The following is a 27,438-nucleotide window of genomic DNA, read 5'->3' on the forward strand; positions in this document are numbered from 1 at the left end:
GTAACACACACTGGAAAGCAAAAGGCCTGTTTTCATGAAGCTACGCCATGTGGCACTTCAGTAAATTTTGATGAGCCAACTCAAGCACAAAAATCAGCACACGCGTTCAAGTCACTTTAGAAACGACAAGAAAAAGTTTAAATGTTGTTTTAGGCATCCAGTCACTGAGTAACCGCCAGATATTCTTCTGTCGTCATTACAAATGTGCCACAGTTTAAAGGAGATTAGGAGTAATCACTTTGATTTAAAATGTTAAAAAATGGTTTGGTTGCGCAGAAGTCTGCTGTTTGTAGTTAATGACTACTGCACTACAAATAAATCAGTTTATTCTTCGGTTTATTTATTTTGCATTAATAACCAGAAAGGGAATGACGGTAACAGCTGCTATCACCAAACTCGAGTAAGTGACTTCAGGTCTTCCATATCACTTTCCCTTTCATCTTCACGCAGGACATTAGCTTGGTTCATTGACCCAGTCATGTCCCTCCACCAGTATCTCCTCTTCCCAAGATAGAAGCAGATGACTGAGAGCTTCCTGTTCCTGTGTCTCCTGTATCTGCGTCACTGGCTGATAATCACGACTTTACCGGCAGGCTTCACTTGATTCTCTATCTCAAACCTGGGGGAGGGCCAGAAAGGATGCACACCAATATGGGATCCACGTTCCCTAAAAAGGGACTGTGTGTGTGTGTGTGTGGATGGGGGGGCTGTTGGGCTCTGGACACTCATCAGTAATCAGAGTATCAAGGGTGAGTGTGTCAACAAGTCTCCTCCTTTATTTAAATCCTCTGTACCACACACAAGACATACCTCAACGTATTTACCTCAATGACTCTTTGAGTCGGTTGTGACAAAGTTGAGATTTGCACAATGTCCTTAAACAGCACATCTGATTTGTTATGATTTGATAAATTGGTCTAATTGACCGACACTTTGTCAAAGTTAAAATGTTTCACGACTCTTCTGTTGGAATCACAACTTCAGCTGCAGTGTTTGGGATAATGTTTGAACTGACTGGAGTACTGTTTTTAAGCTGCTGCAGCCGTCCACACTCAAGATGGAAATGAGAGGATTTGTCATCCAAATTGGCAGTTACACAAGGTTTTAATGTATCCAAAACATTCTGGATATCCACCTCAGTCTCTGTGATTCTGTCCAATTCTTTAAGACATTAAAGATCTTCTTGGTATGAATGCGAACCCTTCTTTCAGCTTCAGTGTCACAGATATCTAGCAAAGTCACATTGTGTGGTGCAATCAGCTGCCAGCTCTTCGCAGTAAACCCTGTGAGGACGAGTGTTGACTGTGAGGTTACAGAGGAGGTTATCATAAACTCTTCACTGTCCATGTCACTCCACGAGGATTCCTGAAGACTACACTTCAGATATGACCTAAGACAGCGATGCTTAAGGCTGCAGTTCTCTCCAAACTTAATAAACTTTTTGTATAACTCTGCAAGTTGTTAAAAGAGAGAAGAATGACAAAAGGTTTAAAGGCAGTCATCAACTTGTATTTTGCATGTTTAAAGCCATTATTAATGACACTTCACCTTACAATATCACAATAGACAAACAGGCATCAACAGCAAGCATGAGTCAAAATGGTTGAGTTCAATGACAAAAATCCACCTTGTAGACCAGATTACCAAAATGTCTTTAATAAATAGCAGCAAACTGAATGATTTGAAAAACATCAGTAGCTCTTTGAGTCAAATGCGTAGGATGATTAGACACTTGAAGAGCTATACTATCATTGCTTGCTGCGGGGTCTGCTCACTTTTTCTACATACAACAAACCGGGCACAGGTTACAAAGAAGGAGCTGAGGCGATCCAAAGTCACACCTCAGCTTCCAAACATAAGCCTCCAAGTGAATCGCAAAACAGCTGTGAATATTTATGAAGGTCTTTTTCTGGAGAATTTCAAACAGGCGGAGACGATTGTGACAAACTCAAAAGGGAAATAATCGTTTTGAAATGTCCGGACAAACAAAGTATTACTTGATCCCACAAATGATGCCAGAATCTGAATTCTCTGCACTGCCCCCCGACACAGATGCATCCAGAGTAAACATTCCACGTTAGCAAACACACGGACAAACCTGGATGTCAGTGGGAGGATCGAGACAAACTCTGGGGCTATCAGCTGCCACCCTCCCCCCACGCAGACACATTTTCTCTCTCTGTGGCTACGGTGAGTGGTGACGAGTTTTCGTTTATCTAAGTGACAACCACTGGAGGTCCTGTTGTGCTTCTCGGATCGTAGTGTCCATGCCTTGTTGTCCGTTTATTCCCCTAATGTTTCCATTTGTGGTTTTCTTTGGACTGCTACTGTAGAAACAATATACTAAAAGCCATGATGACACAGCAGCAAGCCACCCAGGGACTCTTCCGCTCACCTGAAGAAAACAAATCAAGTAGAGTTCAAGTTAGATTGTTGAGAAACATTTCAATGACAGCATTACAAAACAGTATGACTTAATACAGGCTTACCTATTCTGGCACACTTCCAAAATATTCCTAGAAGCCTAAAAGACAAAAAAATAGAAGTAAATGTACAATTACAAGAATTAAGGAGGACTGTGATCCACAAAACCCAGGTGGTTATCAGATGTCCATTTCCATGTAAGGAATGTGCACAGTGGAGGAGTCAGGGACAGCAGGCAAGTTGTATTATCTCTCGTGACAGCTGAGGCAAATGTGGCATTCCAGGCCTTCACTTTTCTGATGTGTCTGTTGGCCTGTGTGTGTGTGTGTGTGTGTGTGTGTGTGAGAGAGAGACAGAGAGAGTATTTATCCACCAACTTCCTTCAGCTTTCAAACTGACCAGATGGTGTTAGCATCCTTTTTGTGAGAAATTCGTTTATAGACTCAAAATAGCCCAACATTTTCTACAATATTTGGCAGAGAATTCTCCTCTACAATGGACATGTTTTTCTGAATTAATTACAACTTGTAAGAATTTGCCTAGAGATGGTATTTCCCTCAGATTCCACCACACAAGAATTATTGGCAAACTGAATCAACACAAATAACGGCCCATGCCTCAGACAAACCAATCGAGAGGGAAAGCTAATAAATCCTCCCATGTGCCCTAGTCAGTCTCGTGAGTTTGTCTAAAGTGGGTGTCCCTCCCTGCTCCAAAGGTGTGTGTGTGTGTGTGTGTGTGTGTGAGCAAATGTGTGAAATGCATTTGTTCCAGGGCAGTACCAGACTTATTAGAAGTGAATCATGGAGTTTGTGCATCCAAGAATAACAATGATTCAGTAACGCTGAAAATGTAGGTCTTCTGCTACTTTACTCGCCTCAGTGAGGAGCTTCTCATCAGCTGAAAAAATAAGCAAGTATCCTTAGAAGCTACATTGAGTTTCAGAGGGATGGGTAATTTAAAATTATACGTAAACACACTGAATTACTACAGAGAGCGGAACCAGCTTTATCACAGACCATTTTCTAAAACAGAAACAAAACAAACTACTCCAGTAAACTACTCGAAATCAACTGTTAAAAGCTGACGGTGACAGGACCTTGATACTGTATAGTATTTACATGAAAGACAAACAATTTGTGCTATAATTGCCTCAGCATTGTCAGTGATTGCACTCATAATTAGGATTAGGATGAGACCTTTTTCAATGTCCTCATTCCACCCTCAGATTTAGGTTTAGTACTTTATTCCAAAGTATACAGTCATAATTTGACCTTGCTCATTCGGCAAGAACACTGCAGATATCTCATAAAATTAAAATATAACAGTTGACATACACTATATGAACAGATACTAGATACAGTCATATTCACAATACTCGTAAGATAAAGAAAAGAAGAGTGAACAAGCTTTAGTTTGCTCGTGTTGTGCAGTATGGTGGTACATCGTGTCCTATTCGAAAAGACAAAGACAGGTATTTGAGGGGTCAATTAATGGCTGGAGAAGACTTCAATGGCTGCTTCACTGCTAAGTATCTGGAATGGCATCTGATCATACCCGGTCTTGTTCTTGTCTAGCAGGCTGGGAGCCAGCGCTCTGATGTAGGCACAGGTACAGATCAGGAGGAGAATCACCGTCAGCAGTGACTGGAAGTTGAAAATGGCCGACTGGAAGATGAAAGTGAATATGTTTAGTACATACACAATCTAGTGCAGCTTACCGGCAGTACTTCTTAAAAATCAGAACCACTGAATTTATTTAAGTTGATTTTCTGTAACACTGATGTTATCCTACTTGCGGTAATGTTGTTGTGCCAGCTGTTCAGTCTGGTGCTATGACAAAGAAGTGGACTGGCTGAGTAGACCCAGTTACAGAGAGATGATTGTTTAAGATGAGGAGATGAGACTGGGTGACACACAGTATGTTTAACTATCGACATCGCCAAAAGTCCTCTTTAAGTATGTGCGTACACTAGTTACCAAATCTCATACTGCCATTTGCCAAAACGGTGACCCAGGAGTGCTTTGGCTGGCTTTGAACAATGGAGATTATTTGTGTTCTCTTCCCTGTTTTGGTACAAATAAATGTCTCTGTCATTTTACAGGCATGTAATATCAAGTTAGGAAATGTGGTTAAAGTACAAATGTGTAGCCAACAATAGTGAACATCTCTTTCAGGCCTCTCAAAGACATGGAAGTTAGCATCCAAAGTATCCAAAGTAACTTCTGATAAATGCTTTCCACCTTATGTATATAAAACAAAAATCACTGTCAAATTACTCTATTATGCTTAATTCCTGCATAATTATGCCACTATAAATGGATCAAGCAGCTTTGCAACGATTTTTGTTGGAATCCTATCTGGAAACTCACAGAAATATGTGAATTAATATTACGAGACTGAACCTTCTGTTCATGGAGCATCATTTTGGGACGATTTCATATGTGCCCTTAAACTAGTAAAATCAAAAATGCACCTTTTGAATATCACGTATCACTAACATGGCGACAGATATGCGTTTTAGAACAGCTTAAAATAATTTTGTACATAGTTTTATTGTGTGATTTCCGTGTGAAAATTTTGTGTGAAAATACTTGCTCTCTATTCTATGGAACAGCTACGTGGCACACTTGCATTTATCGTATTCACTAATTAGTGATCATTTTTGCCTTTGGACTCAAACGAAGGGCCTTCTAACACGACCACGTCACGACTCACCTCTTACATGATGAGGTAAATCTACAATATAACAGTATTTAAGCAGTCTTACAGAAACATAATAAGATGGTGAGATCGGCTAAAAGTTGAGCTAATTTTAGCTAACCAATGCTAGCAAGGAAATGTAGCATTTAATATACGTCCTGCTTTACAACAAATGCTGACATTAGGTGTTGCTATGGCATACTGCAGACACGGGTTAGAAATAGACTAGATGTTAAAGATAATGCTTAAAAGGCGCTTTAAAAGAAGAGAAGCAACCGCTTAGTAAAAACAAGCTTACCATTTTTGTTGTGAATCAAAGCCACATCACACTTCCTGCTCTCTGGAAATTACGTAACGCGTACCAAGAGGCTTACGTACATACGTACGTGCGTCGACAAACCTGGTTTACTGATTGGCTGAGAGCACAGAAGTTGAAGGTTGAAACTTCTGTCAGTAAACTGACAACACATGGAAATTCAATAATTGCAGTTTTATACAAAAATTGCTTCGTCTGGACACCGAAGTAGTTAGGCCATTCTGTACCGTAAGTCTGTTCAGGAAAATTTGTACGTATTCTACCCACACCAACATTACTTTAAATTAAATCCGTCTGTTAAGAAAATCTCCAATGTTCAGGGAGGGTGGGTCCACCTCAGCACGGCGCCTTGGCGGTAATATTGTCTGATAATATTACCATAGCTAAATACTTTGTTCCATTGGTGAAGACAATAAGACAGCTAGCTGGACCACACTCGAAGAACCCGGAAAGTGTTAAAGTAATAATATGTTTGAGTGATTAGACGCTTAACATTAAAATCCGAGGTAGTATAGGAAAGAGAAGGAAGTGAACATATTATACAGCAAGTGTAGTGCTCAGAAACTCCTTAAATAGTCGTTCACCAGATAATAAATTGTATCATTAGTAAAATATGCACACGTATTTGATGGTTATTGCTCATTACAGTATTTGCTTAAAACTGCTTATGCCATAAAAATGTAGGAACATGCAATTTTCTTTTGGATTTTTGAGATTTTATTTTATTTTTTAGCATGCTGTAGACTTCATAATTAAACAATTATAGAAACAATCCTTAGTTTAAGTCATACAGAGTAATTTGACTGTATAAGCTAATGGACCCTATTACCTCCGGTTGACCTAAGACTGAAATTTTTGTGGTCTACTTTTCTTTCACAGCGAAGTCCCCTCCCTCAGACCAGACACGACAGCATCTTGACTACATTTAAGGCTTGTTTCAGACAGCACCCTTGAACTTTTCCTTCACAGACACTCCTACAGAGCTCTCCAAGGAATCTGTCAATTTGTAAACCATGTATAAATAATATTTGGCATATTAAGAGATGAGTAAGTGTAACCTTTAAACAGACTCACATTCCTTTATAGTGACTAAGTTTTAAGATAAGATAGGCCTTTACAATTTTAAAGAGTGCACTAACCAATTTCATGCACTCAGTGGTCTCTTGATTAGTGCACAATTTTGTCCCTCAGAGAAAGTGTGACTTCCACAAACTGCAGAGAAGACTGGGATGGAAATTAGACTAGTGTTGTCCTGTCACAGGTGGAATTATGCCGTGCTCTCGCAGATGCTTTTACCCATCCGTAACATTCACTGAGAACTGCCACACATTTGTAACTGAGCATGGCTTAGGTTTTCACATCTCTAGCTTATTCCTATGTCAGCACAGGAGATGTGAAAATGACCTGTTATTGTGCCGCACAATCCAAGGCTGGCAAACTGTTTTGTACAACGTTATATGGACGAGCTGAGGACAGGAGGACAATCCTTGCAGGCTAGCAATGTGTGTTTGTTGAAATATGTCTTTTTGAAACTTGTCGTCTCTTCAGTGATTTGAATGCATGCCACTGAAGCTCGTGCGATTGCTGTTCGGCTGTAGCTCACTCCTGTTGGCTCCAGTGGACTGCAGATTACTGTTTCTTTGCAGGAAACCACTGGCACAGATTCTGTTCTGGAACATGTTATTGACTGAAATAATGCCCATTCCTTGTGTGATTTCATCTGAATTTAAATTACAGTTATATACTAAACTTGCACTAAATTATCTAGATTACATTTTTTGTGAACAAGGACCTCATCAGGTCGACTTGCAGAACCTTACAACTTCTTCAGCTAAATTATACTGACAGCGGTGGCCCTTTTGTTCCTCAGCTCCCTTCTCACTTTGTATGTCATGTACTGGTTTAAAAGTGTCATAAAAGCTGGCAGCAGAGTTACAGTTATTATTCCAGATTATGTAAAGGGAGTATGTCCACTCAGTAGCAGGCTGTGCTGTTTTAACCACATAGTCACTAAGAAGACAGATTGCCCACTAGCAAAACTTTGAACCTTCCTATCACTAATCTCAAATGCTTTGGTCAACTAAGGGTAATAAAAAATACTCTTTTTATTTATTACAAGTTCAGAAAAACATTTCTGCATGTAGGACACGGCTTGTTTTTTATAGCACACAAGGCCGGACATGACCCTGACCCATGACCACTACATCACAGTCTCCTCTGCAAACAGAAACCAGTTAAGTAATAGAAATGACTATGGTTAAATTACAGTGGTCATTGAATATGCCAGTTCAGATAGACACACATTTTAGCTTTTAGGTCTTGGTTTATCTCACAATGTGTTTTGTCTTCTCTTTGTAGAAGGTTTGAGACAGCCAGTAGCTGGAAACAATAATGAATAAAATGCTGTGCCACAGTCTGCTCCCGTTCAGGGCAGCGGTGCTTCGGTTGCTGACTAATCACGATGGCTGTGGACTAGAAAAGCAGTTATCCTTTTCATCTTGAAAGCATTGCACTGGAGGAAACATGAGGGGGAAAGTCCAGTGAAAGGACAGTGAGAGGACTGGCCTAATTGTCTGGGCCCATTAAAGAGACAGCTGAGTGCCTTGGCTTTTTCTGCTCTATATGAACTCCTCATTTGAGACACAAGATGCATAATTAGAGGCTCTCTTTATGACTCATTTGCCTAGCACTTCCTGCACAGAGTTATGTCTTGCAGTTTTCATTTGTGGCAGTGCTGAAGAAATGACAATGAAAAGGTTGAGTGAAAAATTACAGGGAGAGGAAAAAGAAGAGGATAAAGGCAGTGTGTCAAAGCTGTAGGGGAGCTTTGGTTGACGATTTAAGCATTCCAGTGATTGTGTTTGCCGATCAAGCGACTGAGCAGGAAGACTTGGGGATTTACTTTGAAGGTTTTGTGCAGCTCTCCATTCCTGACAGACAGCGCTGTTTATTTAATTGGAGTGTCCTTCTGTCATTACCATGGGGTCATCGTACCTGCACAACAGATGTTACAGTTACTAATGAGTAGCTGAGCTCACTTTATGAGGTTAAAGTTGAACCCTTCAGTTCCCTCATCTTGTTCAGCCCCTTTGTCCACCCTCGTCCCTTCTTCAAGCACAAAGGTTTAACTTTAGTTTGTCGCGAGGTTCTTTAGTGTTTGTGAGTTTGTGGAGAGGGCACATGTGCATGTTTGTGTCAGATCTCTGCTGTATGTCTCACTTTCATAACCTTGACCATCTGCTCTGTCAGCATATATGCTGCTGGTGGTGGTGGTGGTGGGGCACAAAGGAGGAATCTCCAAAAAAATGTGCTGTCACATTCTAACTTATAGCACAGAGTCCGAAGGCGCTCATTTTCATTTTTTCAAACGTGTCCAGCTTGGCTAAGTGCCAATTTAGTTGTCCTTTTCCCTCCATCTCCACACACTTTGCCCTGTAGTTAAGCAGGGAAGATGTCCAACTCACCTCTCACTTCACGTGGAAGCAGTAATCACATGTTCTGGCCTGGACATCCGTAATCAAGTAAAAGTTTCTCAAGCCCTTTGTGAAGAAAAATGACATTTCAAAATGACATTTCAGGAAGAATCTCATGAAGCTCAGTGTAAGCCTTAGATTAACTTTTGTAACTGATCTGTTGAACGGAACAGTTTCTGGCAGGAGGTGGTTTGTCAGCTAGTCAAGACATAAGCCTGAGGATAAATGTGACATTATCAAACCAGATTGCTCAGTACACTCATTGAACAGTGTAGTATTAGCAAATAATGATTTAGTTTCACAGGATACAGTAATTCTAAAAGCTCATTGTTGCCAGGTATGGTTATGGGTGAGTAAGTCTGAGACGTGTCAGACTGTAGCTGATGATTGACACTCCTAACCTTCACTCACATCAGTGCCTTCTGTTCCATGTGTCTGAAGGCATGACTTGCAGGAATGTCAGATGTGCATTGTAGATCTTTGTATAAATGTACGCACTGAGTAAAATCAGACAACAACTTGGCCTTTTCCATAATATTCTTGTGTTAATCTTTAACAGCGTGTTATTGTCTTGCTGGTGGTCAGGGAGCCCACACTTTCAGGTGAAAACCAGCCAAAACTTGTCGATCTCCATGTGGTTCCGGTGACTCAGAGAGACCCCCATTGAAGACACACTCACACGGGGACATTTGTTACCAAATCCAAGTAGTAAAACAATGAGGCACATTGATGCAACTGGACGACTAACATAACCTTACAACATCAAAATGGATTGATTGGAGGTCTTTGAAGGAGGTTCTCGGAATTAGTACTAACACTAAATCTACGGAATATGCTGAACACAATACAACAAGCGTGTTGGTGGATAAAAGAAACATAATAGTTCCTTTTTAACAGTTTCTCAATTCCCATCTGTGATTTTCTGCAGGTCATGAGTGGTACAGTCCAACAGATCACTGTAACCAGTGATCCAGACACCCCTTACTTTCTGCGAGTGGACTGGTCTGTGGACATTGGTGCTGGATTCACATTAGCTCTCACCAGTGGCAGCTCAGCATGGATCGGAGAAGGTAAAAATATTAGATATGGAAACTGTACAAAATCACATTAAGAATCAAATTATGCACAACAACTGTAACAACTGTTTCACTTTTCTGCTTATATGTTCTACAAACACTTTCCTCTTTTGACCATTGACTAGACTGGGTTGTCAGCAGGTCCACCATTCATCAAACTGGCTATACAGTGTAGGCACCTGGCTGAAGCCAATCTCATAATGTCTAACTGTTGGTCCTTCAACCCGAGGGACAGCAGTGACCTTGTTTCATCATCCCTCCTCACTAATGCCGCAGCCTACAGGTGTATAAAGTAGATTAAACTCTACAAGGCTTGTCTTTGTGTGTGCATGTCACTGTGTGTGTGTGTGTGTGTGTGCTTACATATGCACGAGTAAATTTTGTCTTGAAGGACACCTGGAACATAACTGCTCCCTAGTTTTCTGTTGGTGTCCATCTGTAGAGTTGACAGGCAGAGACGGGGTTGTGGCAGCTATGTGCGGGCTTCTGGGTCATCAGGGTTTCTGTGTTTGATGTGTTAATTGGGACCCTCAACCCGGTGTGAGCAGCTGTGCAACAGCTGATGACATTCCCCTTGGTCCCTTCTGCATGCTTCCTTTTAAATCCGCTTTCACATGCACTTGTGCATTACTACATAATTAATGTTTATAGTTCTGCTCTGCAGTCTTCTGTCACCTCTTTGGCCTCTGTCAGTTCCACTCAACTGTATGATGCAAAAATGAGAAAAATGCCTTCTTTGTGTCCAGTTTCAGAAGATGAGGTAACAAGGGAAGCCGATGATATGGGAGTCACAAGGGAAAAATATGTTAAGGATCTTCTTCAAGCGCTAACTGGAAGTGGAGGAGGACGAAAGAGACGAGGCGAGGAGGAGGTCTATTCTTTCCAGCTCACTCCAGATCACCGTCATCTCTCATATGAGAAGATCTGTCATGACATTTCGGTGAGCAGAAACTTCACAGTATGATCTAGCTAACAAAACCTTTAGAATTTAATGTTTTAAAGTTAATAATATGAACTGTAAACACACACACACAAGCATCTTCATTAAAGAATTCACCTCCCTCAGTTATCTCAGTGGGATTGCTGCATCGGCACAGATTTTTGGGGCCGATCACAGAATAAAGAAATCAGCAGGACACAGAATTTAGTAACACAGAATTTGGTGAAAGTTCTGTGTCTTTGTTGTCTCAGTCTTTAAGCCCTGAAGCCACAACTTGACTGCTTGTATTTGGTTACTTTCATCTCTGACAGAAGTTTCGCAAAATGTACACTGATGTAAAGTGTCTATAATTCCAAAATCAAGCAACTTTTATCTCCGAACACCACTGAGCTGAAGTACTTAAATTCAATAATTTATTGCAAATTTGTCGTCTTCTCATATTAAACTGCAGTTCACTGTTTAATGGTTCATGTTCCTCTGAACAAATCCTGTCCTAATGTGTGTTAGCTCCAGTATAAGCTATAAATTTCTTTAGCTGTTAGCTCCCATGGCCAAACACACTGCAGGACTCTGCTGCTCACCGGATGCTAACAGCTAACTGCTAACTAGCGCTTCTTCTGCTGATTTCGGTATGGGTTTGCTGTGCCTTCTTGGTTTATTCCTGCCATTAAGGTTTTGCGACTGAGGAGATAGGTGGACCAGTACCATATGATCATTTCTGAATCTTCATATTTGTAAAGAGACTGAAATTGGTTCAAACTTTCTTGTAATGCGAAAGCTATCCAGCATGTTGTACAAGCAAATACACGCAGGCACACATTTCTTGTAGGTTACTTTGTGTTCTAAATGCCATACATCAACATGTTGGCAGTTTTAAACAGCTTTTTGTCTTATGACAGAAGGTTGGACTCTGTAGTTGGATGATATTTGCTGGAACTGCTGTTGGGGGCTTGGCCTCAAAGGTCAGGGACATATCAGACATGTAGTGATGAACCATCTGAAAGAGGCAAAGACAATAAATGAACTTTGACACTCAAATGTTGAGGAATCTGTTGTCAAAGATCAGTTTCAGAAAGTTCTATGTTGATCTATCAGTAGTCCACCTTCAAATTCCACAGCATCATACGCTTCCGTTGTGTCACTGTTGCCTGAGGATGAATGCATCTAACGACATACAACAAAATAGAAAGGAAGTCTTATATTTTACTGGGGGCTGTTAAACAGATAAGGTTTATAGTCTCCCCACATTGTAGCAGAATTAGAAAGGATTAGTTGCCTTCAGGTCAGTAGAAAGAGGCACAGATAGGAATCATTCGGTTTGTTATCAGTCATTCAATAGCATCAAGGCAGTTGTCTAATGGCCACAGCTCATAAACATTTATGGAAAAAGATTTGCTGATTGAAAGTTTGTTGAATGGTAAGGTGCAGTTTGGGGAGCAATCAGTTCCCCCTGTTAAAGCACATCTCAGTTTGAATTCAGGCAACAGTCATGAAAAATTGGAAATGTTTACACAGAGACATTTATTACCTACTATGCTTAGGCAATTCTGAATTAGTTCACAGTGAGTGACTGGTTTGAAGGAGTACAGGTCATGGTCCTTTGAGCGAATTTCGGTGTTATTTTAAATAATATTATCTGTGAGCCTCTGCTGTTGCCTCGGGGGAACAGGTCACTCAGGGTCCTGGGATTGCTGTGCAGGTAGAGGAGACCAGAAGGAAAAGGCCAGGGGGTTAGGAAAACTGTGGAGATTGTAAAACCCTGATTTATGGACAGGGCCGTCCACATCTAACAATGTTAAACAACAGTTGATTAGAGCCCTTTTCTTTTCTTTCTCAAAACTCCTCCTGGCCTTCTATGTCTATCATTGTGGGCCGTGTATACAAGTGTGCCTATGTGTGCGCGAGTCCATGTCCTGACATGTACAGACATACTGTTGGTTTAGAAGGCTGTCAGCCATTTTTGGCAAAATGGTTATTTCCACTCTATGTGTCTTTGTCATGTAACTACAAACCATATTTCATTTCAGTAATGAAATTACAATCATAGATGCTCATGGATGAATCATGGATGCTGCTCAGTTTAACTGTTAATGCAGAAGATTAACAACGATTGACTGGTGTTACCACTAGGGATGCAGTTAGGATACCGATTGGGTCATCCCTAGTGGTAACATTAGACTTTTAGGGATAATTAGTATTAATTTGCTAAACGTTTCTGATCCCTTGATTATTGTAGCCATTTGTGCTTTGTGTTAGTCACTCAAACCTGAACGCATCTTGTCGCCATCTGACTTTTGTATTCCCAAATTAAGCAGTTTCACTGGTCTTGACATGACAGAGGTCAACTCTGTCATTTGTGGGTGGTTCTTTGGAACATGAAGAAGAAGAAGGAGGAGACCACACAAAGTGATTGACAGAGGCCCAAATCTGTTCATCCCCAAGAGTGCCTTTTCCAAAATGTAATCTATGCTCACATTGTTGCTGACAGTAATCACCACTGTGTGCAGTGCAATCTGAAGATCCTGGGGGACTATTTGCATTACTGTTTGCAAACTACCACTCTTGTCTGACACCTGCTTCTTTTCTGCTTCTTTTTTTCTTGCTCTCTCTTGTTTGCTTTTTTTCCTTCTTTTTTTTTGAACACGTCAGAGCTTTTAAAGATGTTACATATTTTCCCAGGGGAGATAATTTAAGGGTGCAGAAATGACCAAAAATGAGGCAGGTTTCCTTAGGGAATAGAAGAAAGGAGATTAGAAACAAAACAGGTGGTGAACTTAACCTGACATTAATATTTTATGAATATGACCCCAGAAGTTGTAATGATGAATGTAATTTGGGTGTTTGTTGTTAAAACTGCTACTAAGCAGGTGTTTTACATTGCCAAGTCAGACATTAACTCCTCCTTAATGTCTGTTTAAGTACCAGTCTGTCACAGAAGGAAAACAAATATCCCAGTTCTGACACTTGCCAATGCAGGTTAATGTTCTCTTAATGCACTTAAATGTGTGGAATTACCTCATGCTTCACATCTGTTTAAGAATAGCTCAAACAGGCTCTCCAATATATAATGCTGCTCTTACTGCTAGTAGATTGTTTGTTTCATCTGACAAACAGTCAGCCAACCCAATGGTAATCCATTTCCATTGATAAAAATAAAGAAAAGCAGAAAATCCTGACATTTAAAAAGCTAATTGACGTATCGTTTCCATTGTAGCATAGGGCCTGCCTTATGTGATTTGTCATTTTTTCATCTGTAAGCAAATTCCAAAGAGCACCATCTGCCTGCGTGTGAAGAGTGATCTCTTTACTTACATTTGTTAAGCTTTTGTTGTTTAATGTGTGCACTTTGTAAGATAGTTCATTGTTGAGTTGGGTGGACTTTCCTGGCCACCAACCCAAAGTGTCAATATTTGACGATCTGGAAATGAGATTCAGCAATTCATTTCACCTTTAACAGCATTCATGTTTTGATTGGCCCAAATAGAAATTTCCACTTAACTAAGTAAATTTTCAGTCCCATGAAGTGGCCAGAATGCAAAAAATAAATCAAACTGGTTACAAGTTTGACTGAGTTCAGTTTGTGTTCTGCTTTTCATGTCTGGGAAATTGTGATACAACTCATGGTTGTGGTTTTGTGACCTTACTGCACTGACTGTCAGATTCACAGTTCACAGACACATCGTTCTTCCTGTCACCGACAGCAGATTCCATCTTCCAGACGTTTTTCACCGGGTTGTACTTTGTCTTTCTTTGTCTTCGTCAGTCATGTGGCTGTTAATTATAATGCCTTCCTCCCTTTCCATAAACATATCTCAACCCAGCACTGCTGGCAGATACTTTAGTGAAATCAAGTGTTTTAACTATTTCCCTCCATTATCTGCTCTCAAGCTGGTGCTGTGCCTTGTGTTTATGGGAATGTTCATGTTATCGGTGATGGGCTGACTGCTGTCGCCCCTCACTTCCTGCTATTTATCTGGCCTCACGCCTCTGCACAGTGGACGAGGGAGCTGATGGGACAAGCTGATCTTTGCTCAGTGCCCACACTTCCCATACTGAGCACCCTTGCCTACCCTTGAACACTGTGTCTTTGTCAGCATGCACACTGTGCCCACCCACTCACTTCCCTGTTCTCCTGGACACAATAATGATTTTTAAATAGAGAAAGAAACAGTGAATTACACATTTTCACTATGTTTTTGTCGTTGTGTAAAATAAAATTATAGTTATATTATGTTTATATAATATAAACATGTAAATGTGTTTCTAAGCTGGAGTTTCTGTCAGCCGATAAGATAAGTGACTATCTGTAGTCTTTGAATTTCAATGATGGCAGTTGCTGTAATAGTACTTATTACTGGTTATTGATTTATGGGGTTTATTGTCCTCCATGTCCATCCATTGGAGTAAATGGTGGATTTGGTGTCCCACAATGTGTTGGGCAGCGTGATAAGTAAGGCTTTGTGTCCTCTGTGCCCACAGTGTGTTATGGTATCATTTTCACTGGGACTGTGTTCTTTTGGCTTTGTCCACAACACCTACGTCCCCCCTTCTCCATGGGTTCGACCTTATGGTCTGGCTAGCTGTCTGGAGACACACACACAAACAAAAAATTTAGACCACACACACACTAGACGATCTCATAATGTTGGACAAGCTTATCCTGAAATCAAGATTTTAGATTCACATATTTTACTAAATCTCAATTCTCTAGTTGTTTAGTCTCTTTTTTGATGTTGTGTACAGGATGTTTCATTTTTAAACATTGATTTTTTGTGGTTTGCAGTATCATTAACTTTATCTCGGATTGGTTTTTCCTCTTCTCTCTGCTGTCAGTTTTGGCTGCATTGGTCTTTTGTCATAAATTTGCCTACCCCGTCAAATGCTGTTGAAGGCTGAAATAACAAAGACGAACTATATACTTATTTATTGTTGCCTTTGATCGAGTAACAGAGTTGAAAAATGTGGCAGTGGGTCGTGTATCACAAACAAACAGTCTGACCTCCCACACCTTGGCAGAGGCTGGCAGCCTGACCTTTAACTTTATCGCTTTATCTCAGGAGAGAAGCAGAAGCTTTTTAGCCTTTTTCTGTCTTACAAAAAAGAACTTAAATCACTTAAACATGTGCTGTCACTAAACAAAAAATGAGCACGCTGCTTGCCTACATTTTCAGATGTATATCTTGTTTAATACATCCTTCCTTTTTCCATGCTGCACAGTAAGGAAAAGGTAAACTTTTGGTGATCTGGAATTCACATGTTTACTGCAGTAAGTCTTCTCACAAACCCTGAAAGTAAAGACAGTGAAACACACAACCTTTGGTATTTAAAAGAAGGAGCAGTAGAAATAAACAACAGCTGAGTGTCATTTCCAAAGTTAATCCAGTAAATAAGGGTTGTGCTTGCAGCAGTTTAGATCTTTGTATCTGGTGTCTGAAACTGTTAACACCATGTTAACATGCTGGTCAGGAAGATTTATGGTCTTAAACGATGTCAGTGGTTAAAACTTTGATGACAAAGTTTGACAAAGTCCTCGTCATTATGTTGGAGTATGGAGCGTATAATAAACGTCACAGACTTTAGAACATTCTTTAAAGTGTGGAAATGTTCGCGTGCTCGGCATGTCGACGGCCGAAGCCTTCACATTATCCATTCTCACGTGGCTGATTTACTGCCAGATGACTTTCCTCTGGAAGTACAGCAGAGATTTAAGCACAGGTAGCAAGGGGTAGAGGAGGGATTTGAGGAGGAGATGGAGGACAGGTTTGAGGAAAGATCAAAGACTTCCTGACTGTCACACCTCACTTATTGTGCAGCTTGGCGTGTGTGTGTGTGTGTGTGTGTGGATAATGTGTAGCGTACTACGGTGTGCAGGTTGTCACATCTTTTAAGTGGACCCGATGATTTCAACACTGGCCAAAGTCACAATCACGACCAATCCAAACATCACTTATTCTTCTTGCCCCTTTCCTACACCAGTCTCCCCATTTCCTATTAATGGCCACCTTGCACAAACACCGATTTACGGCTGTGTCGGCTTGTAGATGACTCATAAAGTGACCCAGATTGCCTCTTAATCCCTGAGAGGAGCCTGCACTGGATCACTGTGACATCCTGATGTTGCTCTAGATTTTTATGAGTTCTTGGGAGCCTCATCCTCTTTAGATCCTGGGTGGTCTCCTCCAAATAAGTTGATTTTTGGTCAATCCTTCTTGTTGTGGTCCAACTGGACATTATTTGTATCACTGGCACAGAGTGAGCATGCCACTGTGCAAAGACAGTTATCACTTCATTTTAAAGTTGTCTCTTAATATTTTTGAGGAATGAATGGGGTCTGTATTTTTAAGCATACAGCCAGTCACCCATAAATTCACTGAGTGGTGTTTTTGAATGCTATTTTGTGATTTGAGTCCCTTGTTTTTGTTTTCTAATCTGTTTTTTTTTATTTCTAATCTATTTTTTGTATTTGAAAAGCATGTGAGGACGCACATGGGCCACTGTGGCCATTAGTTAACAGAATTTTAGCTGCCATTGTAGCTGCTGTCTGAAAAGAATTTGACACAGAATACATAGTAAGAAAGTCATTTAATAGTATCATAACAGTCAGAGACAAAATTGAGAAAGAAGGGTTGGAAGGACATAAAAGAGAAGTAAAGAGGAAACCAATTTTAACGTTGATCGGCTGAAACAGCCAGATAGGCTCAGGCGGTGAAGCCGTGGGAGCAATGAGCAGCGAATGTCCACTCACTGAAACATGCTGAGGTTCACCAGCGGAGGGGAAAACAGCTGTGTGGCCTGCCAGGACAACATCAGCCCAGGACAAAAATGACAAGTATTTTATGAGTGCTTTTGAAGATGGTGGCTTTATTACAGTGGGTCTGTGACCCCGACACAGCACAGTCAAGATTTAGCACCTCATCACCTTCTGGTTTCCCAATGCATCATGAGCAATACCTCTGTTTGTGTGTGTGCGTTTGCGTGTGTGTGTGTGCAGAGGAGAATCTCCAAGGCAAACCGAGATTGTGCAGCTATTTAAAAATTTGTTTGGTGCAACAGCTTTGATGAGCAGACCCCCACTTCAGGTTGAAAAGAGTTTTCATTCCAAGACATATTTCCTATTTATGTATAGCTAATATAGCTATAGTTTTAGACTAAATATTGGGATGGTTGTGGTGAAGTTTAGAAAATTTAACACATCAACTAAATGTTTGGAAATCTAAGTCTTTGGCAGTTGTGCTGTAAAGCCTCAGCCCTGCTCTGTGACTTAGTGCCAAAGTGCAACCCAAATGACGAATGTTTTATCATATCTGAAGCCTGCTTGTGATTCCAAAGAGTCAGCGACATGAAGCAACAGAGAGGAAACTGTGTGCCCACTTTGCATAGTTCACTGATGACCAATGAATTCAACCTGTTTTTCTCTTAGACACAAGAAAACACCTCATCATCTTAACAAATCTCCCACTTCTAAGGAAGTGTGATGTAATGGCTTTCTGCACCTCTGTGTTGCAGATCTCGGGATGACATAAAGGTGCCAGTTATTACTCATTTTTCACTGTAAGCTGTAAGCTTTAGTTCTGAGCATCAGGTCATTGCCTTAACTGTGCTTCAGTTTTTTTTTATTATCTCCCTGCTTTTGTCAGGATTGTGGTGCCAGATGGCCTTTTTTCCCCCAGATAACCTTCAACGTTTACCAGAGGATCCCCAGGTACTCCAGTGGGGGCTGGGACATGTAGTCTTAAACCTGTCCTGTTGTCTCCTCCAGTCAGGCAGTCTCAAAGGGAGGCACCCAGAGATTATGCTTACCGTATGTCGTGAATGACCTTAAACATCACCTGTCCTCGCACAGGTAGAACAGTTGAATACTGAGGCCGCGCTGCTGAGCGTGTCAAATCTTAAGGAATAATGTTTATGAATCCCTCCTTTCTTTAGGTGCACTTGGGTTCTGTGGAGCTCCAGCCAGCCCCAGATGCTCTAGAGCTGAACCGAGAGATGATTGGCCAGTCTTTAAAGCGCAGTACGGACCTGGAATTAGACAACTGCAAGCTGTTGGAGGAAAATCACAGACTGAAACGGGAGCACCAGAGAATACTTCGAGAGTAAGCATAAGGACAAAAGCAGCCCAGTGTTTTTTGTTGATGGATTGAAATGTGTGTTTATGAAAGAATATGAGATGGAGAACAAATGTGGAGTTCAAATGGAAAATACCACCAGAGAATCTAATTATTTTCTTTAGATGTTCAGTGCTGGTATTTCTTTTGGTTGTCTTGTTTGCATGCAAGCTCTCTTTGCTTTTTAAGTCACACTGCCAGCTGTTTATATGCACAGCCATCACCCAGTATGACATCATCACCGGTCGACCATGTGAGAGGGCTCCACCCAGCTCTCTGGAAACTAATTTCAAATGATTCACTTCTTTGTCTTTCATTTAATATATCCCTGGTGCTACTTTTCAAATATTTTTGTGTAATTGTTTGTTGTTCACTTCTTGACTTTTGTTCGTGCAGGATGGAACCATCAGTATCAGCCTTAGCAATTCTTCTCGAAAAAGAATAGTGTCCTCGACCTTTTAAACCTTCAGTGCGGAACTTTTGTGTCCCCTTCTGGAAGTGAAAATAATTACACAAACAGTGCTGACGTCCTTATGATGCCACAAGCTCCATCCCTGTTTGCTCTAGCCGACTCCGTCGCTACCATCACTCCCCTTTCAGCTCTGGCAAACGAGTATTTGCAGGTTCACGTAAAACGCACATCACTAACAGTGTGCTAGTGTGGGAAAGTTGCCACATGCTCAATTTATATATTAAAGTACCGTGCTGCAGAAACAAGTATTTGTCTGTGTACAAGTGCACGCACGTACGAGCGGGAGTCTGTTTGCTTGCTGAATGTTGTTGTTTTGATTTTTTTGCATTGGTGTCATTGGTGTTTTTCCTCACCAGGCTGGAGCAGCAGGTTCAGGATAAGGAGACCTTGGAGGGGGAGCTGTACTCACGTTTTGTCAGGGTGCTGAACGAGAAGAAGGCCAAGATCAGAGGCCTTCAGGATGCTCTCCAGCAGCTCCAACAGACGGATGACCGGCAGAGAGAAGAAGAGGAGGGGGGGAACAGGTCAGCGTGACTTCCTGCAATTCTGTGATGCTCAAGTTAGCTTTGCTACTTTAACATGCAGGCCAACCAGCCTAATACAGGGTACTGTCATCAGACGTCTGGCTTAGTTTGTAAATTTAGTTTAATCTGTAAATTGAATAATGCTTATACTTAAATGTAAGACAGATAAAAACAGCTAGTTGTCATTATTAATTTTATGCATGTATGTATGAAGATGGAACCTCCAGATGTTTGGCATTGCACTCGGAATGCTGTATGAAGAGTAAATCCAAACAGGTCAGCACAGTGCAATCACATGTGTATATGTGTGAGCCACACCTTTGGCTTCCGCTGAACGCAGACGGTGGCTAATATGTTTTTTTAAAAGCCTGTGTTATATCTTGCGTCATTGCAGGCCGCAGCGTACAGATGGAAGACTTTACTCATAATCTCTGCTCATGTGTCTGGCTTTGCGATTATCCCTTGTGGTCAATAATTTAAAAAATTGAAAGATGATTACCCAAAGGTTTTACCAGCAAAGTAAAACGAGATGCTGTATTTTCTAAAGCATATTCACAGATTAAGTCAGTTTTTCCTCTTTGTTTTTCCACATGCTGATTTTTTCAACATGAAACACTTTCTCTACTTCTGTTAAACTTTGTCATCTGCTTTAGTGTCAATGACACAACACGTGGTGAAGATGACAGCCAGGACAGAAGAGAGGAGACAATTCAGAGCATCCGTCCATCTCAGGAGCCAACCATCCTCATCACAGGTGTGTGCGCGTGTTGAAATGCAAAAAAGTTTAATCTTTGCCTGCATCGGTATGTTGCAAAAGCAATATTAGCACTAACCAGTTTAAAACATTCCCTGTGCCTGTCTTTAGAAGCTTCTTCTTTTGATGTAATTTATTTAAGACTTTATATAGATAAAATAATCCCTTATTAGTCCCACAAGGGAGAAATTTACAAATGTATTATTTATTTATTATAGGTTAGCTTTATAGAAATCAACTGTTACTGTCACGCACCATCACACACATTGTTCTATTGTTGCACATGCACGTGCATCATGTTTTGGTCGAGCAGGGCGCACAAGTATTGAACATGGCAAGTATTCGCCCATCCCTGGACCCGTCGTGACGTCATCGATCGTGACATGACTCAGTTTTGACGCACACCTTCAAGTGAAACTTAGGCTTTCCTTGAACTGATTTTACTGTCCCATAAACTTAACCATTGAATGTAATTGATTATGTAAGTGGGGGGGGGGGGTTAACATAGACTTAAAAGCACACACAAGCAGAGAGTATACCCTCGGGTAGCCGGGTTCTGGGAAACATTTGTCCGTGAGTCATAAACCCACCCAGTGAAGTCTGCTGTGATTGCTTCAACACGGCCAGCCATGAGGTGGTCTTCCCTTTCCTGCATCATGCAGAGCAGGCGTGATGTCACATCTGCTGAGTCATAACCCACCCCAAGTGCTACAGGGCTGCAATCTGCTGGGATAACCCACTGATCGTGCTCTCAATGGCCGTGTTTGTGTTCGGAGCCAAACTCAAGCCCCCTCTGAGAGGATCATACAGTTGCAAAACACACTGACGTTATAGTGGCTTCAGCAGGTTCTGTTGTTTGGTTTTTATTTTTCTGTGCTTTCTCTCACCGACAGGCACACACACACACACACACACACACACACGTACGTACGCACGCCTCCTCCCCTCTTTCTCCCCGCCTGGCCTCAGTGAAGACGGATGGAGGTCGTACATTGAGCAGAAAGGTTCTTGGCTCACACACTTTATTGTTCGCAGTCCAGAAGTGTTGTACAATGCTTTCTTTTGTTCTGTCAGTGAAAATTACCTCGCACTTATCTCTTATCTTTGTGCCTGAATGAATTTGTCCCTCTATTCTTTCCACATTGAGCTTTTTAACATTACAAGTGTGTATTCCAAAGTTGTTGTAGTATTTACACTAATTCAGCTGTCCAACAAATCATTCTCTGGGCGTTTCTCTCTTGGCCTTAAACACTGTGGTGGAAAGAAGCCATATATAATTGATGCCTAATGCATTGTTACTCCTTCTTGTTTATATTGTGCAGCCCTGCTCTGGTAACCCCAGCAACCAATTAATTTACAACCATCTGAGGGCAGAAATATACAGACGATGAGCCATGACAATCTTTTGTTTATGAATTCAGTAAACATACAGTATGTAAACTTGGGTAAATTTGAGACCTTGCTGAAATTTGTTGTGTTCAATTTGTGTCCCCACCCATTTGGCTATTGCAAAATTTGAACCAAATCAGAAACGATGCACGCAACGACAAATTGATGCTTTATTTGCATTTAGAAATCTGCCCAAACTTCATTAGCGTAGGGGTCTGCACAGCTCCCCTTTGACACGCTTGGCCCCAGTTAACCCTCATGCCTCGGGGTGTGTTTTCATATTGCTGACGCCTGATAAGAGAGAGTAATGACAGAGCAGAATCTGAGACAAAAGAAGAAACTCTCTCTTTGTTCCCTCCAGGTTTTAGCATCTGATTGTGATGCATACAAAGCATATCACTCACGCTCGGGTGACTGAAGATAAAGGAGATGTTGGAAGCAGGAGAATGAAATTAGCAGTGAAGCTGTATAACTTAAGGAATTGTGGTGTATATCAGAAGGAGTCAGTGCAAAGATGGAAGAAAGACGTGGATAAAAATGACAGAAACAATAACGCCACTTTGTGACTATCCACAGTAACATTAATTTCACCATCTTACTTACATGTTTATCCCCTGATCAGAGAGCCAATCAGGTCTTCTAAGTGTTTCCTTTCATCTAACACAACTGCTCAATCAGTCGATCTTTGAATTCAAATGGGCTAGCAGCAGTGTTAAAGGGCAAACAGGTGTGTTTGTATGTCTGTCTGTATATATAAACGATTGTATCCCAGTGTGACTGGGCTTGTGTGGAATGCCAGATCTCTCTTCTCGATAAAGGTCCCAAGACTTTAGTTGTGGAGTTGTCCAGGTTTAACAAAGGTCATCTGAGGCCAGTGAGCCCTGAAACTGTAACAAATGTGCCACAAATGACACTGATGGAGAATGAACTCTGCAAAGTAATGTCTAAGATGTGGAGAAAGTCATCGTGAGGCATTTGAGGAATTGTAGTCCAACATTCAGAGGCCACTGTGAAGTAATATAATTAGTATGTTTGAGTTACAATAGAGATGATTGATTTTTCAAATTAACTTCCCTCATAGTGCTGGTATATCAGTGACATTAGTGACACAGTGCTTCATTATACGTGTAAAGGAAGTAATGTGGCGCCACATGGCCCACAGATCATGTTCTCCAGATGGAAGAGAACATGCTTGTTTGCTGGATGCCAGTAAAAATTACATCATTATAATTTTTCCTGAGTTGTATTACAAATATGAAATCTTTGCTGTCCAGTAATGTGAAAAATTTGTCTTTGTTTCCACCAGAAACATGCCATAAAAACAAACATTAAAAACATGCGTTCATCGTAAGACGGGCCACAAAATGCAGACATGCAATCTCAACATCTGTCAAAATAACTACAATATGTATTTTTCATTCAGTCCTGTGTGGCTCTCTCTCTCTGTGTGTGTGTGTGCGCACGCTGTATGTGTATGTATATCATATCCAGGTCGTGATCTGGTGTGCCAGGGCATCTCTCTGGACCAGACTTTTTCTGATGATGAAGCCGAAGAACCGAGACGGAAGCGGATGTTATGTCGAACGCCAGAGTCTTATGAGCAGGAATAAAATTGCAGGTTAGTCACATAGCAAAGCAATCGGTTCATCACCATATTTGGTGTCATAGTTGCTCTTGCCACTGATTCCCATGGATTACTTACATTTTTAGTTCATGAAGCCATTCTGTGGAATCTCTCTTCATACGAGGACAAAACTTGTCATTGAGAGAGCTTAGATGGGAATATTGAAGAGAAATTAAGATGGCTATGCTATGTGTTGCGGGTTAAGATTGCGAATGTGTCCAGTCTTTTTTCTCTTAAATAATGAGCTGTTCCTTGTGGGGCCCAAACCAGAGTTTTAAACAACAATGCTAGGAACAGCATTTAAAAGCTAGGTTTTATGGGCCTGTGAAACATTTTTCTCATTTCCCTCAAATTTCATTCACGACTTCTTTTCAGACAAATGTCTGAAAAACCACCACAGTAACAGATGTGGATTTTTATCTTCCACTCCTCCCATTAGAGAAGACTGACTCATCAGTTTGTCGTCATCATGGGTTGTTAGAGAAACAAACCACACGTTCACGCTTCCCAGCATCCAGCAGTGTCTGCTCTGGACTCTGCACATTTCTGTCTAATTATCTAACTGGTTTCCTTCATCTTACAGCATCGATTGCCTTTATCATCAAGGACGTACAGGACTCCTCCCGCAGAATCTGACCACAGTGCTGGTCTTGGCTGTGGAGATGGTCTCCAGATGCTAAAGAATAGTGTTGTCTCCTGCTAATAAATAGGATTAGTTAAATGCAAGCGGGATAGCTGGGTTATTTTCAAATATGCTTAGCAATAAAACCAAATGACACAGTGATTTTTCACTGGTTAAACTCTACTGGTTTTCTCATGGGAGAGTTTAGATAACATTTCAATGGGTGTGAACATTCTAACATGACTTTATAAAGATGGACTCACTGGTGGGTCTGACAGAGTTTACGAGATTAATCAGCTTCTGTTAGTGTTTGGATTTTCAGAGGTGTCTCCCGAACATCCGGCTCAAACATACAATGTTGTGAGGTCTGTCCACGTTCAACAGCTGCTCGTTTTCTCATACTGAACTGACTCACTGCAACAGAATGACCAGTAGAATGAGCTTCCTGGACTGCTTCCTTTTAAGACCACAAATGGACTCAAACTAGACATTACATCTATTTTACATGTAACTGCTACAAAATAAAAGTCTGAAAATCATACTGTAACACACAATATCAAGAGTCAGAAAATATACATATCAGTAATTTCACACAACCGTAACCTCTCCAGATTCATTCAGTAATATCAGTCTTCACTTGTCAGCATTTATATTTGGGTTGTTGGTTGGCAATTAAGTAAAACTGAAAACTGCTGCAGTGAGTCACTTTGTCCATCTAAGCAATGACAGCAAGTTTTCAAGTTTTATTGAAGTGTTTCCCAAAGTGTGTCTGCTTGTTGAGGAATACAATATTACATTTAAAATGTGATGTTTCTTTTGTTTTTTGTTTTTTTTAAAGTTCAAATTAAATATTACCTGTAACTTTTTTCCCCTTTTCTCTCTATTCCTTTCTTGCTTTGCCCTACTTTGTCTCTTCTCTTCCCTCCTCCTCAGGGAATAGATGACATTCAGGACTTATCACGGTCAAAAGGCTTTCCTGATGAACATATTTTCCTGATCCTTACCCAGCTGTATGGCAGGCTACTTTTTATCAACCCTCACCTCGATACACACAAGCAAGCAAACAGTGACGACCAGGCAACAGGGTCCTGGAAGTGTCCTTGGATTTGAAGCCAGGTTTGGTCCCAGATTGTGAAAGCCGTTTTCGGAAAGCCAGAACATGTTGCAGCCATCTGGTTTGCTTTAACTGTGACAATTACCTGCCACAGCTCTCATGAGAGACTCCCTGCTTGTTTCTCGTCTTCAATAAATCAAAAGACGACCAAGTAAGGACGCTATCTCTTCCCCAATGCTCCAGACTGTGCGCCATTTGATGCTGCCATCAAGACATATCTAATGGTCATGTGAGAACAGCCCTGCGCCCTGCAGTGCTTCTTCAGAAATGTGATGGTGTTTGCTGCTAATGACTGAATCTGGAGCGTGGAAGCAATTTCTCTCAAGAGTTTGCCCTGAGCTTGAATTTGGCTGCCAAGCCCCTCGGCTCTGGCTCTGTGTGAGACCGGAGAAAGAGTAACAACTACTGAGGGACAACAAGCTACACCCAGAAAGCAGGCTGTCACCAGCAAGGCACCGAAACTGCTTTGTTGCTGCTTATTCATCCTGTCTTGCTGATGTTTTCCTCCCTCTTTTCATTATGAAAATAAACTAGCGGCCATCTCTTTCATTTCCCTTTTCTAAACTAGCATTTTGAGAACAATAATTTCACCTCCCCCTTTTTTCTTGCTTCCATCTGCCCTTTTATTTCTGCAGATGGTCTGTGGCCCAAACTACCTGAAGGGTGTTTTGCAGGGGGTTAATAGGGTTATGTTGTCTCTCACCGTCTTCACCTTCTCACCTTTTCCTTTACCTCTGCTACCAGCTTTAGGTCCTCGGGTCATCACAGTGTGTCTTCACACTGACAGTAATGAACCTACTGAGACCTACTCAGAGTCTTTATCTGACCATTCTACCTTTGACTTCTGGTCCTCCCTGCTGTCTTTCATGATTGTGATGATACCTACATGTCTGCTGAAGACCACGGGTGGGCGCCAGGATAATCCCACAACACGCGCTTGTCGGTTTAGTAATCCTCACAGGAATGTAACACTCTTTCTGTGCTTTGTGTTTTCTTATTATAAAGTCATTTTAGAACTTATTTATTTAATTTCTCATTGATTTTGAATAAAACCAATTGTTCCCTTGAAGGAAGGAGAAAGTAATATTTTAATATGTTAGATGTTGTAAATGTTTTACAAAGGCTTTCTGGGTAAATTTACATTGTGAAGTGTCTCAAAAGATGATCATTTCAACCTGACTTCAATAAAAACAAATTACTGTGCAATATTTTTTGCCTTTTCAGCATTTTCTGAATCATGTCATTGCCCACTTTGGAAATAAGGGCATCCGTCCTTCCATTCTCTATACTGCTTTATCCATCAGGGTCGCAGGGGGGCCGGAGCCTGTCCCAGCTGACAACAGGCGAGAGGCGGGCTACACCCTGGGCAGGTCGGCAGTTCAATGCAGGGCTGACATATAGAGACAAACAACCATTCACACCAATTCACACCAGTCTTTGGACTGTGGGAGGAATCCGGAGCACCTGGAGAGAACCCATGCAGACGGGGAGAACATGCAAACCCCACACAGAAGACGATGGTGCTCACCACTGCACCACTGTGCTGCCCTGCAAAATCTCAAATGTAGTATTTTAACATTTGATATAATGCTGTACACTGACTAAGGCTTTATTTTTGTCAAAAAGTTGTCAGCCTGAAGAATACTGATTCCTAATGAGAATGTAATAATGAATAATGAAGTAACTAAATAAATAAATATGCATATCAAGTCAGTTAATCTATTCCAGGTGCCCCATTCATAAAAGTTCTTCTTATTTTTATACTTGTACTTAGTCTTAAACTCAAACTAACTTGAGCAGGTTAAGAAACTCACACACCTGTGATCTGTAAGTCTAACATCTCTGTCATCTATAGAACGCCAGCACAAATGAGAGTTCATTCAGGAAAATCCAACTTTTTGG

At 41.1% G+C, this 27,438-nt stretch overlaps 2 protein-coding genes across 4 annotated transcripts; one reads left to right on the forward strand and one right to left on the reverse strand.

Annotated features, from left to right (window-relative positions):
• Nucleotides 1-1,487: 1,487 nt before the first annotated feature.
• Nucleotides 1,488-5,548, reverse strand: tmem167a (transmembrane protein 167A). Its single transcript, XM_046386972.1, has 4 exons — nt 5,426-5,548; nt 3,982-4,091; nt 2,490-2,524; nt 1,488-2,395 (listed from the first exon to the last, which is right to left on the reverse strand). Exons 1-4 carry the CDS (start codon nt 5,426-5,428, stop codon nt 2,325-2,327), a joined length of 219 nt encoding a protein of 72 aa, XP_046242928.1. The 5' UTR covers nt 5,429-5,548; the 3' UTR covers nt 1,488-2,324.
• On the forward strand, nt 5,539-26,744 carry LOC124058098 (DNA repair protein XRCC4-like). Of its 3 annotated transcripts, XM_046386970.1 has the most exons (9): nt 5,551-5,671; nt 6,323-6,373; nt 9,845-9,986; nt 10,739-10,932; nt 18,859-19,025; nt 19,866-20,033; nt 20,687-20,787; nt 23,668-23,794; nt 25,356-26,744. In XM_046386970.1, the coding sequence occupies exons 3-8, from the start codon at nt 9,848-9,850 to the stop codon at nt 23,784-23,786; spliced, it is 888 nt and encodes a 295-aa protein (XP_046242926.1). In that variant the 5' UTR covers nt 5,551-5,671; nt 6,323-6,373; nt 9,845-9,847; the 3' UTR covers nt 23,787-23,794; nt 25,356-26,744. The 3 variants fall into 3 exon arrangements, with proteins under 3 accessions (XP_046242924.1, XP_046242926.1, XP_046242927.1); XM_046386968.1 differs by lacking the exon at nt 6,323-6,373 and having other exon boundaries at nt 5,539-5,671; XM_046386971.1 differs by lacking the exons at nt 5,551-5,671; nt 6,323-6,373 and adding an exon at nt 10,118-10,275 and having other exon boundaries at nt 9,855-9,986.
• The last annotated feature ends 694 nt before the right edge of the window (nt 26,745-27,438 follow it).

The sequence above is a fragment of the Scatophagus argus genome, chromosome 4 (genome assembly GCF_020382885.2).
Source record: "Scatophagus argus isolate fScaArg1 chromosome 4, fScaArg1.pri, whole genome shotgun sequence".
Lineage (NCBI taxonomy): Eukaryota > Metazoa > Chordata > Actinopteri > Scatophagidae > Scatophagus > Scatophagus argus.

What these genes read in the sequence shown, in the direction of transcription:
- tmem167a (XM_046386972.1), bottom strand. An exon ending in CTAGACAAGAACAAGACCGG is followed by an intron (nt 2,525 to 3,981) that starts GTATGATCAGAT and finishes TTTGTCTTTTAG; the next exon opens with GCTTCTAGGAATATTTTGGA. An exon ending in TTGGAAGTGTGCCAGAATAG is followed by an intron (nt 2,396 to 2,489) that starts GTAAGCCTGTAT and finishes TGTTTTCTTCAG; the next exon opens with GTGAGCGGAAGAGTCCCTGG.
- LOC124058098 (XM_046386968.1), top strand. Translation starts at nt 9,848, where the DNA reads ATGAGTGGTACAGTCCAACAGATCACTGTAACCAGTGATCCAGACACC. An exon ending in CTCAGCATGGATCGGAGAAG is followed by an intron (nt 9,987 to 10,738) that starts GTAAAAATATTA and finishes CTTTGTGTCCAG; the next exon opens with TTTCAGAAGATGAGGTAACA. An exon ending in AGATCTGTCATGACATTTCG is followed by an intron (nt 10,933 to 18,858) that starts GTGAGCAGAAAC and finishes TCCTTTCTTTAG; the next exon opens with GTGCACTTGGGTTCTGTGGA.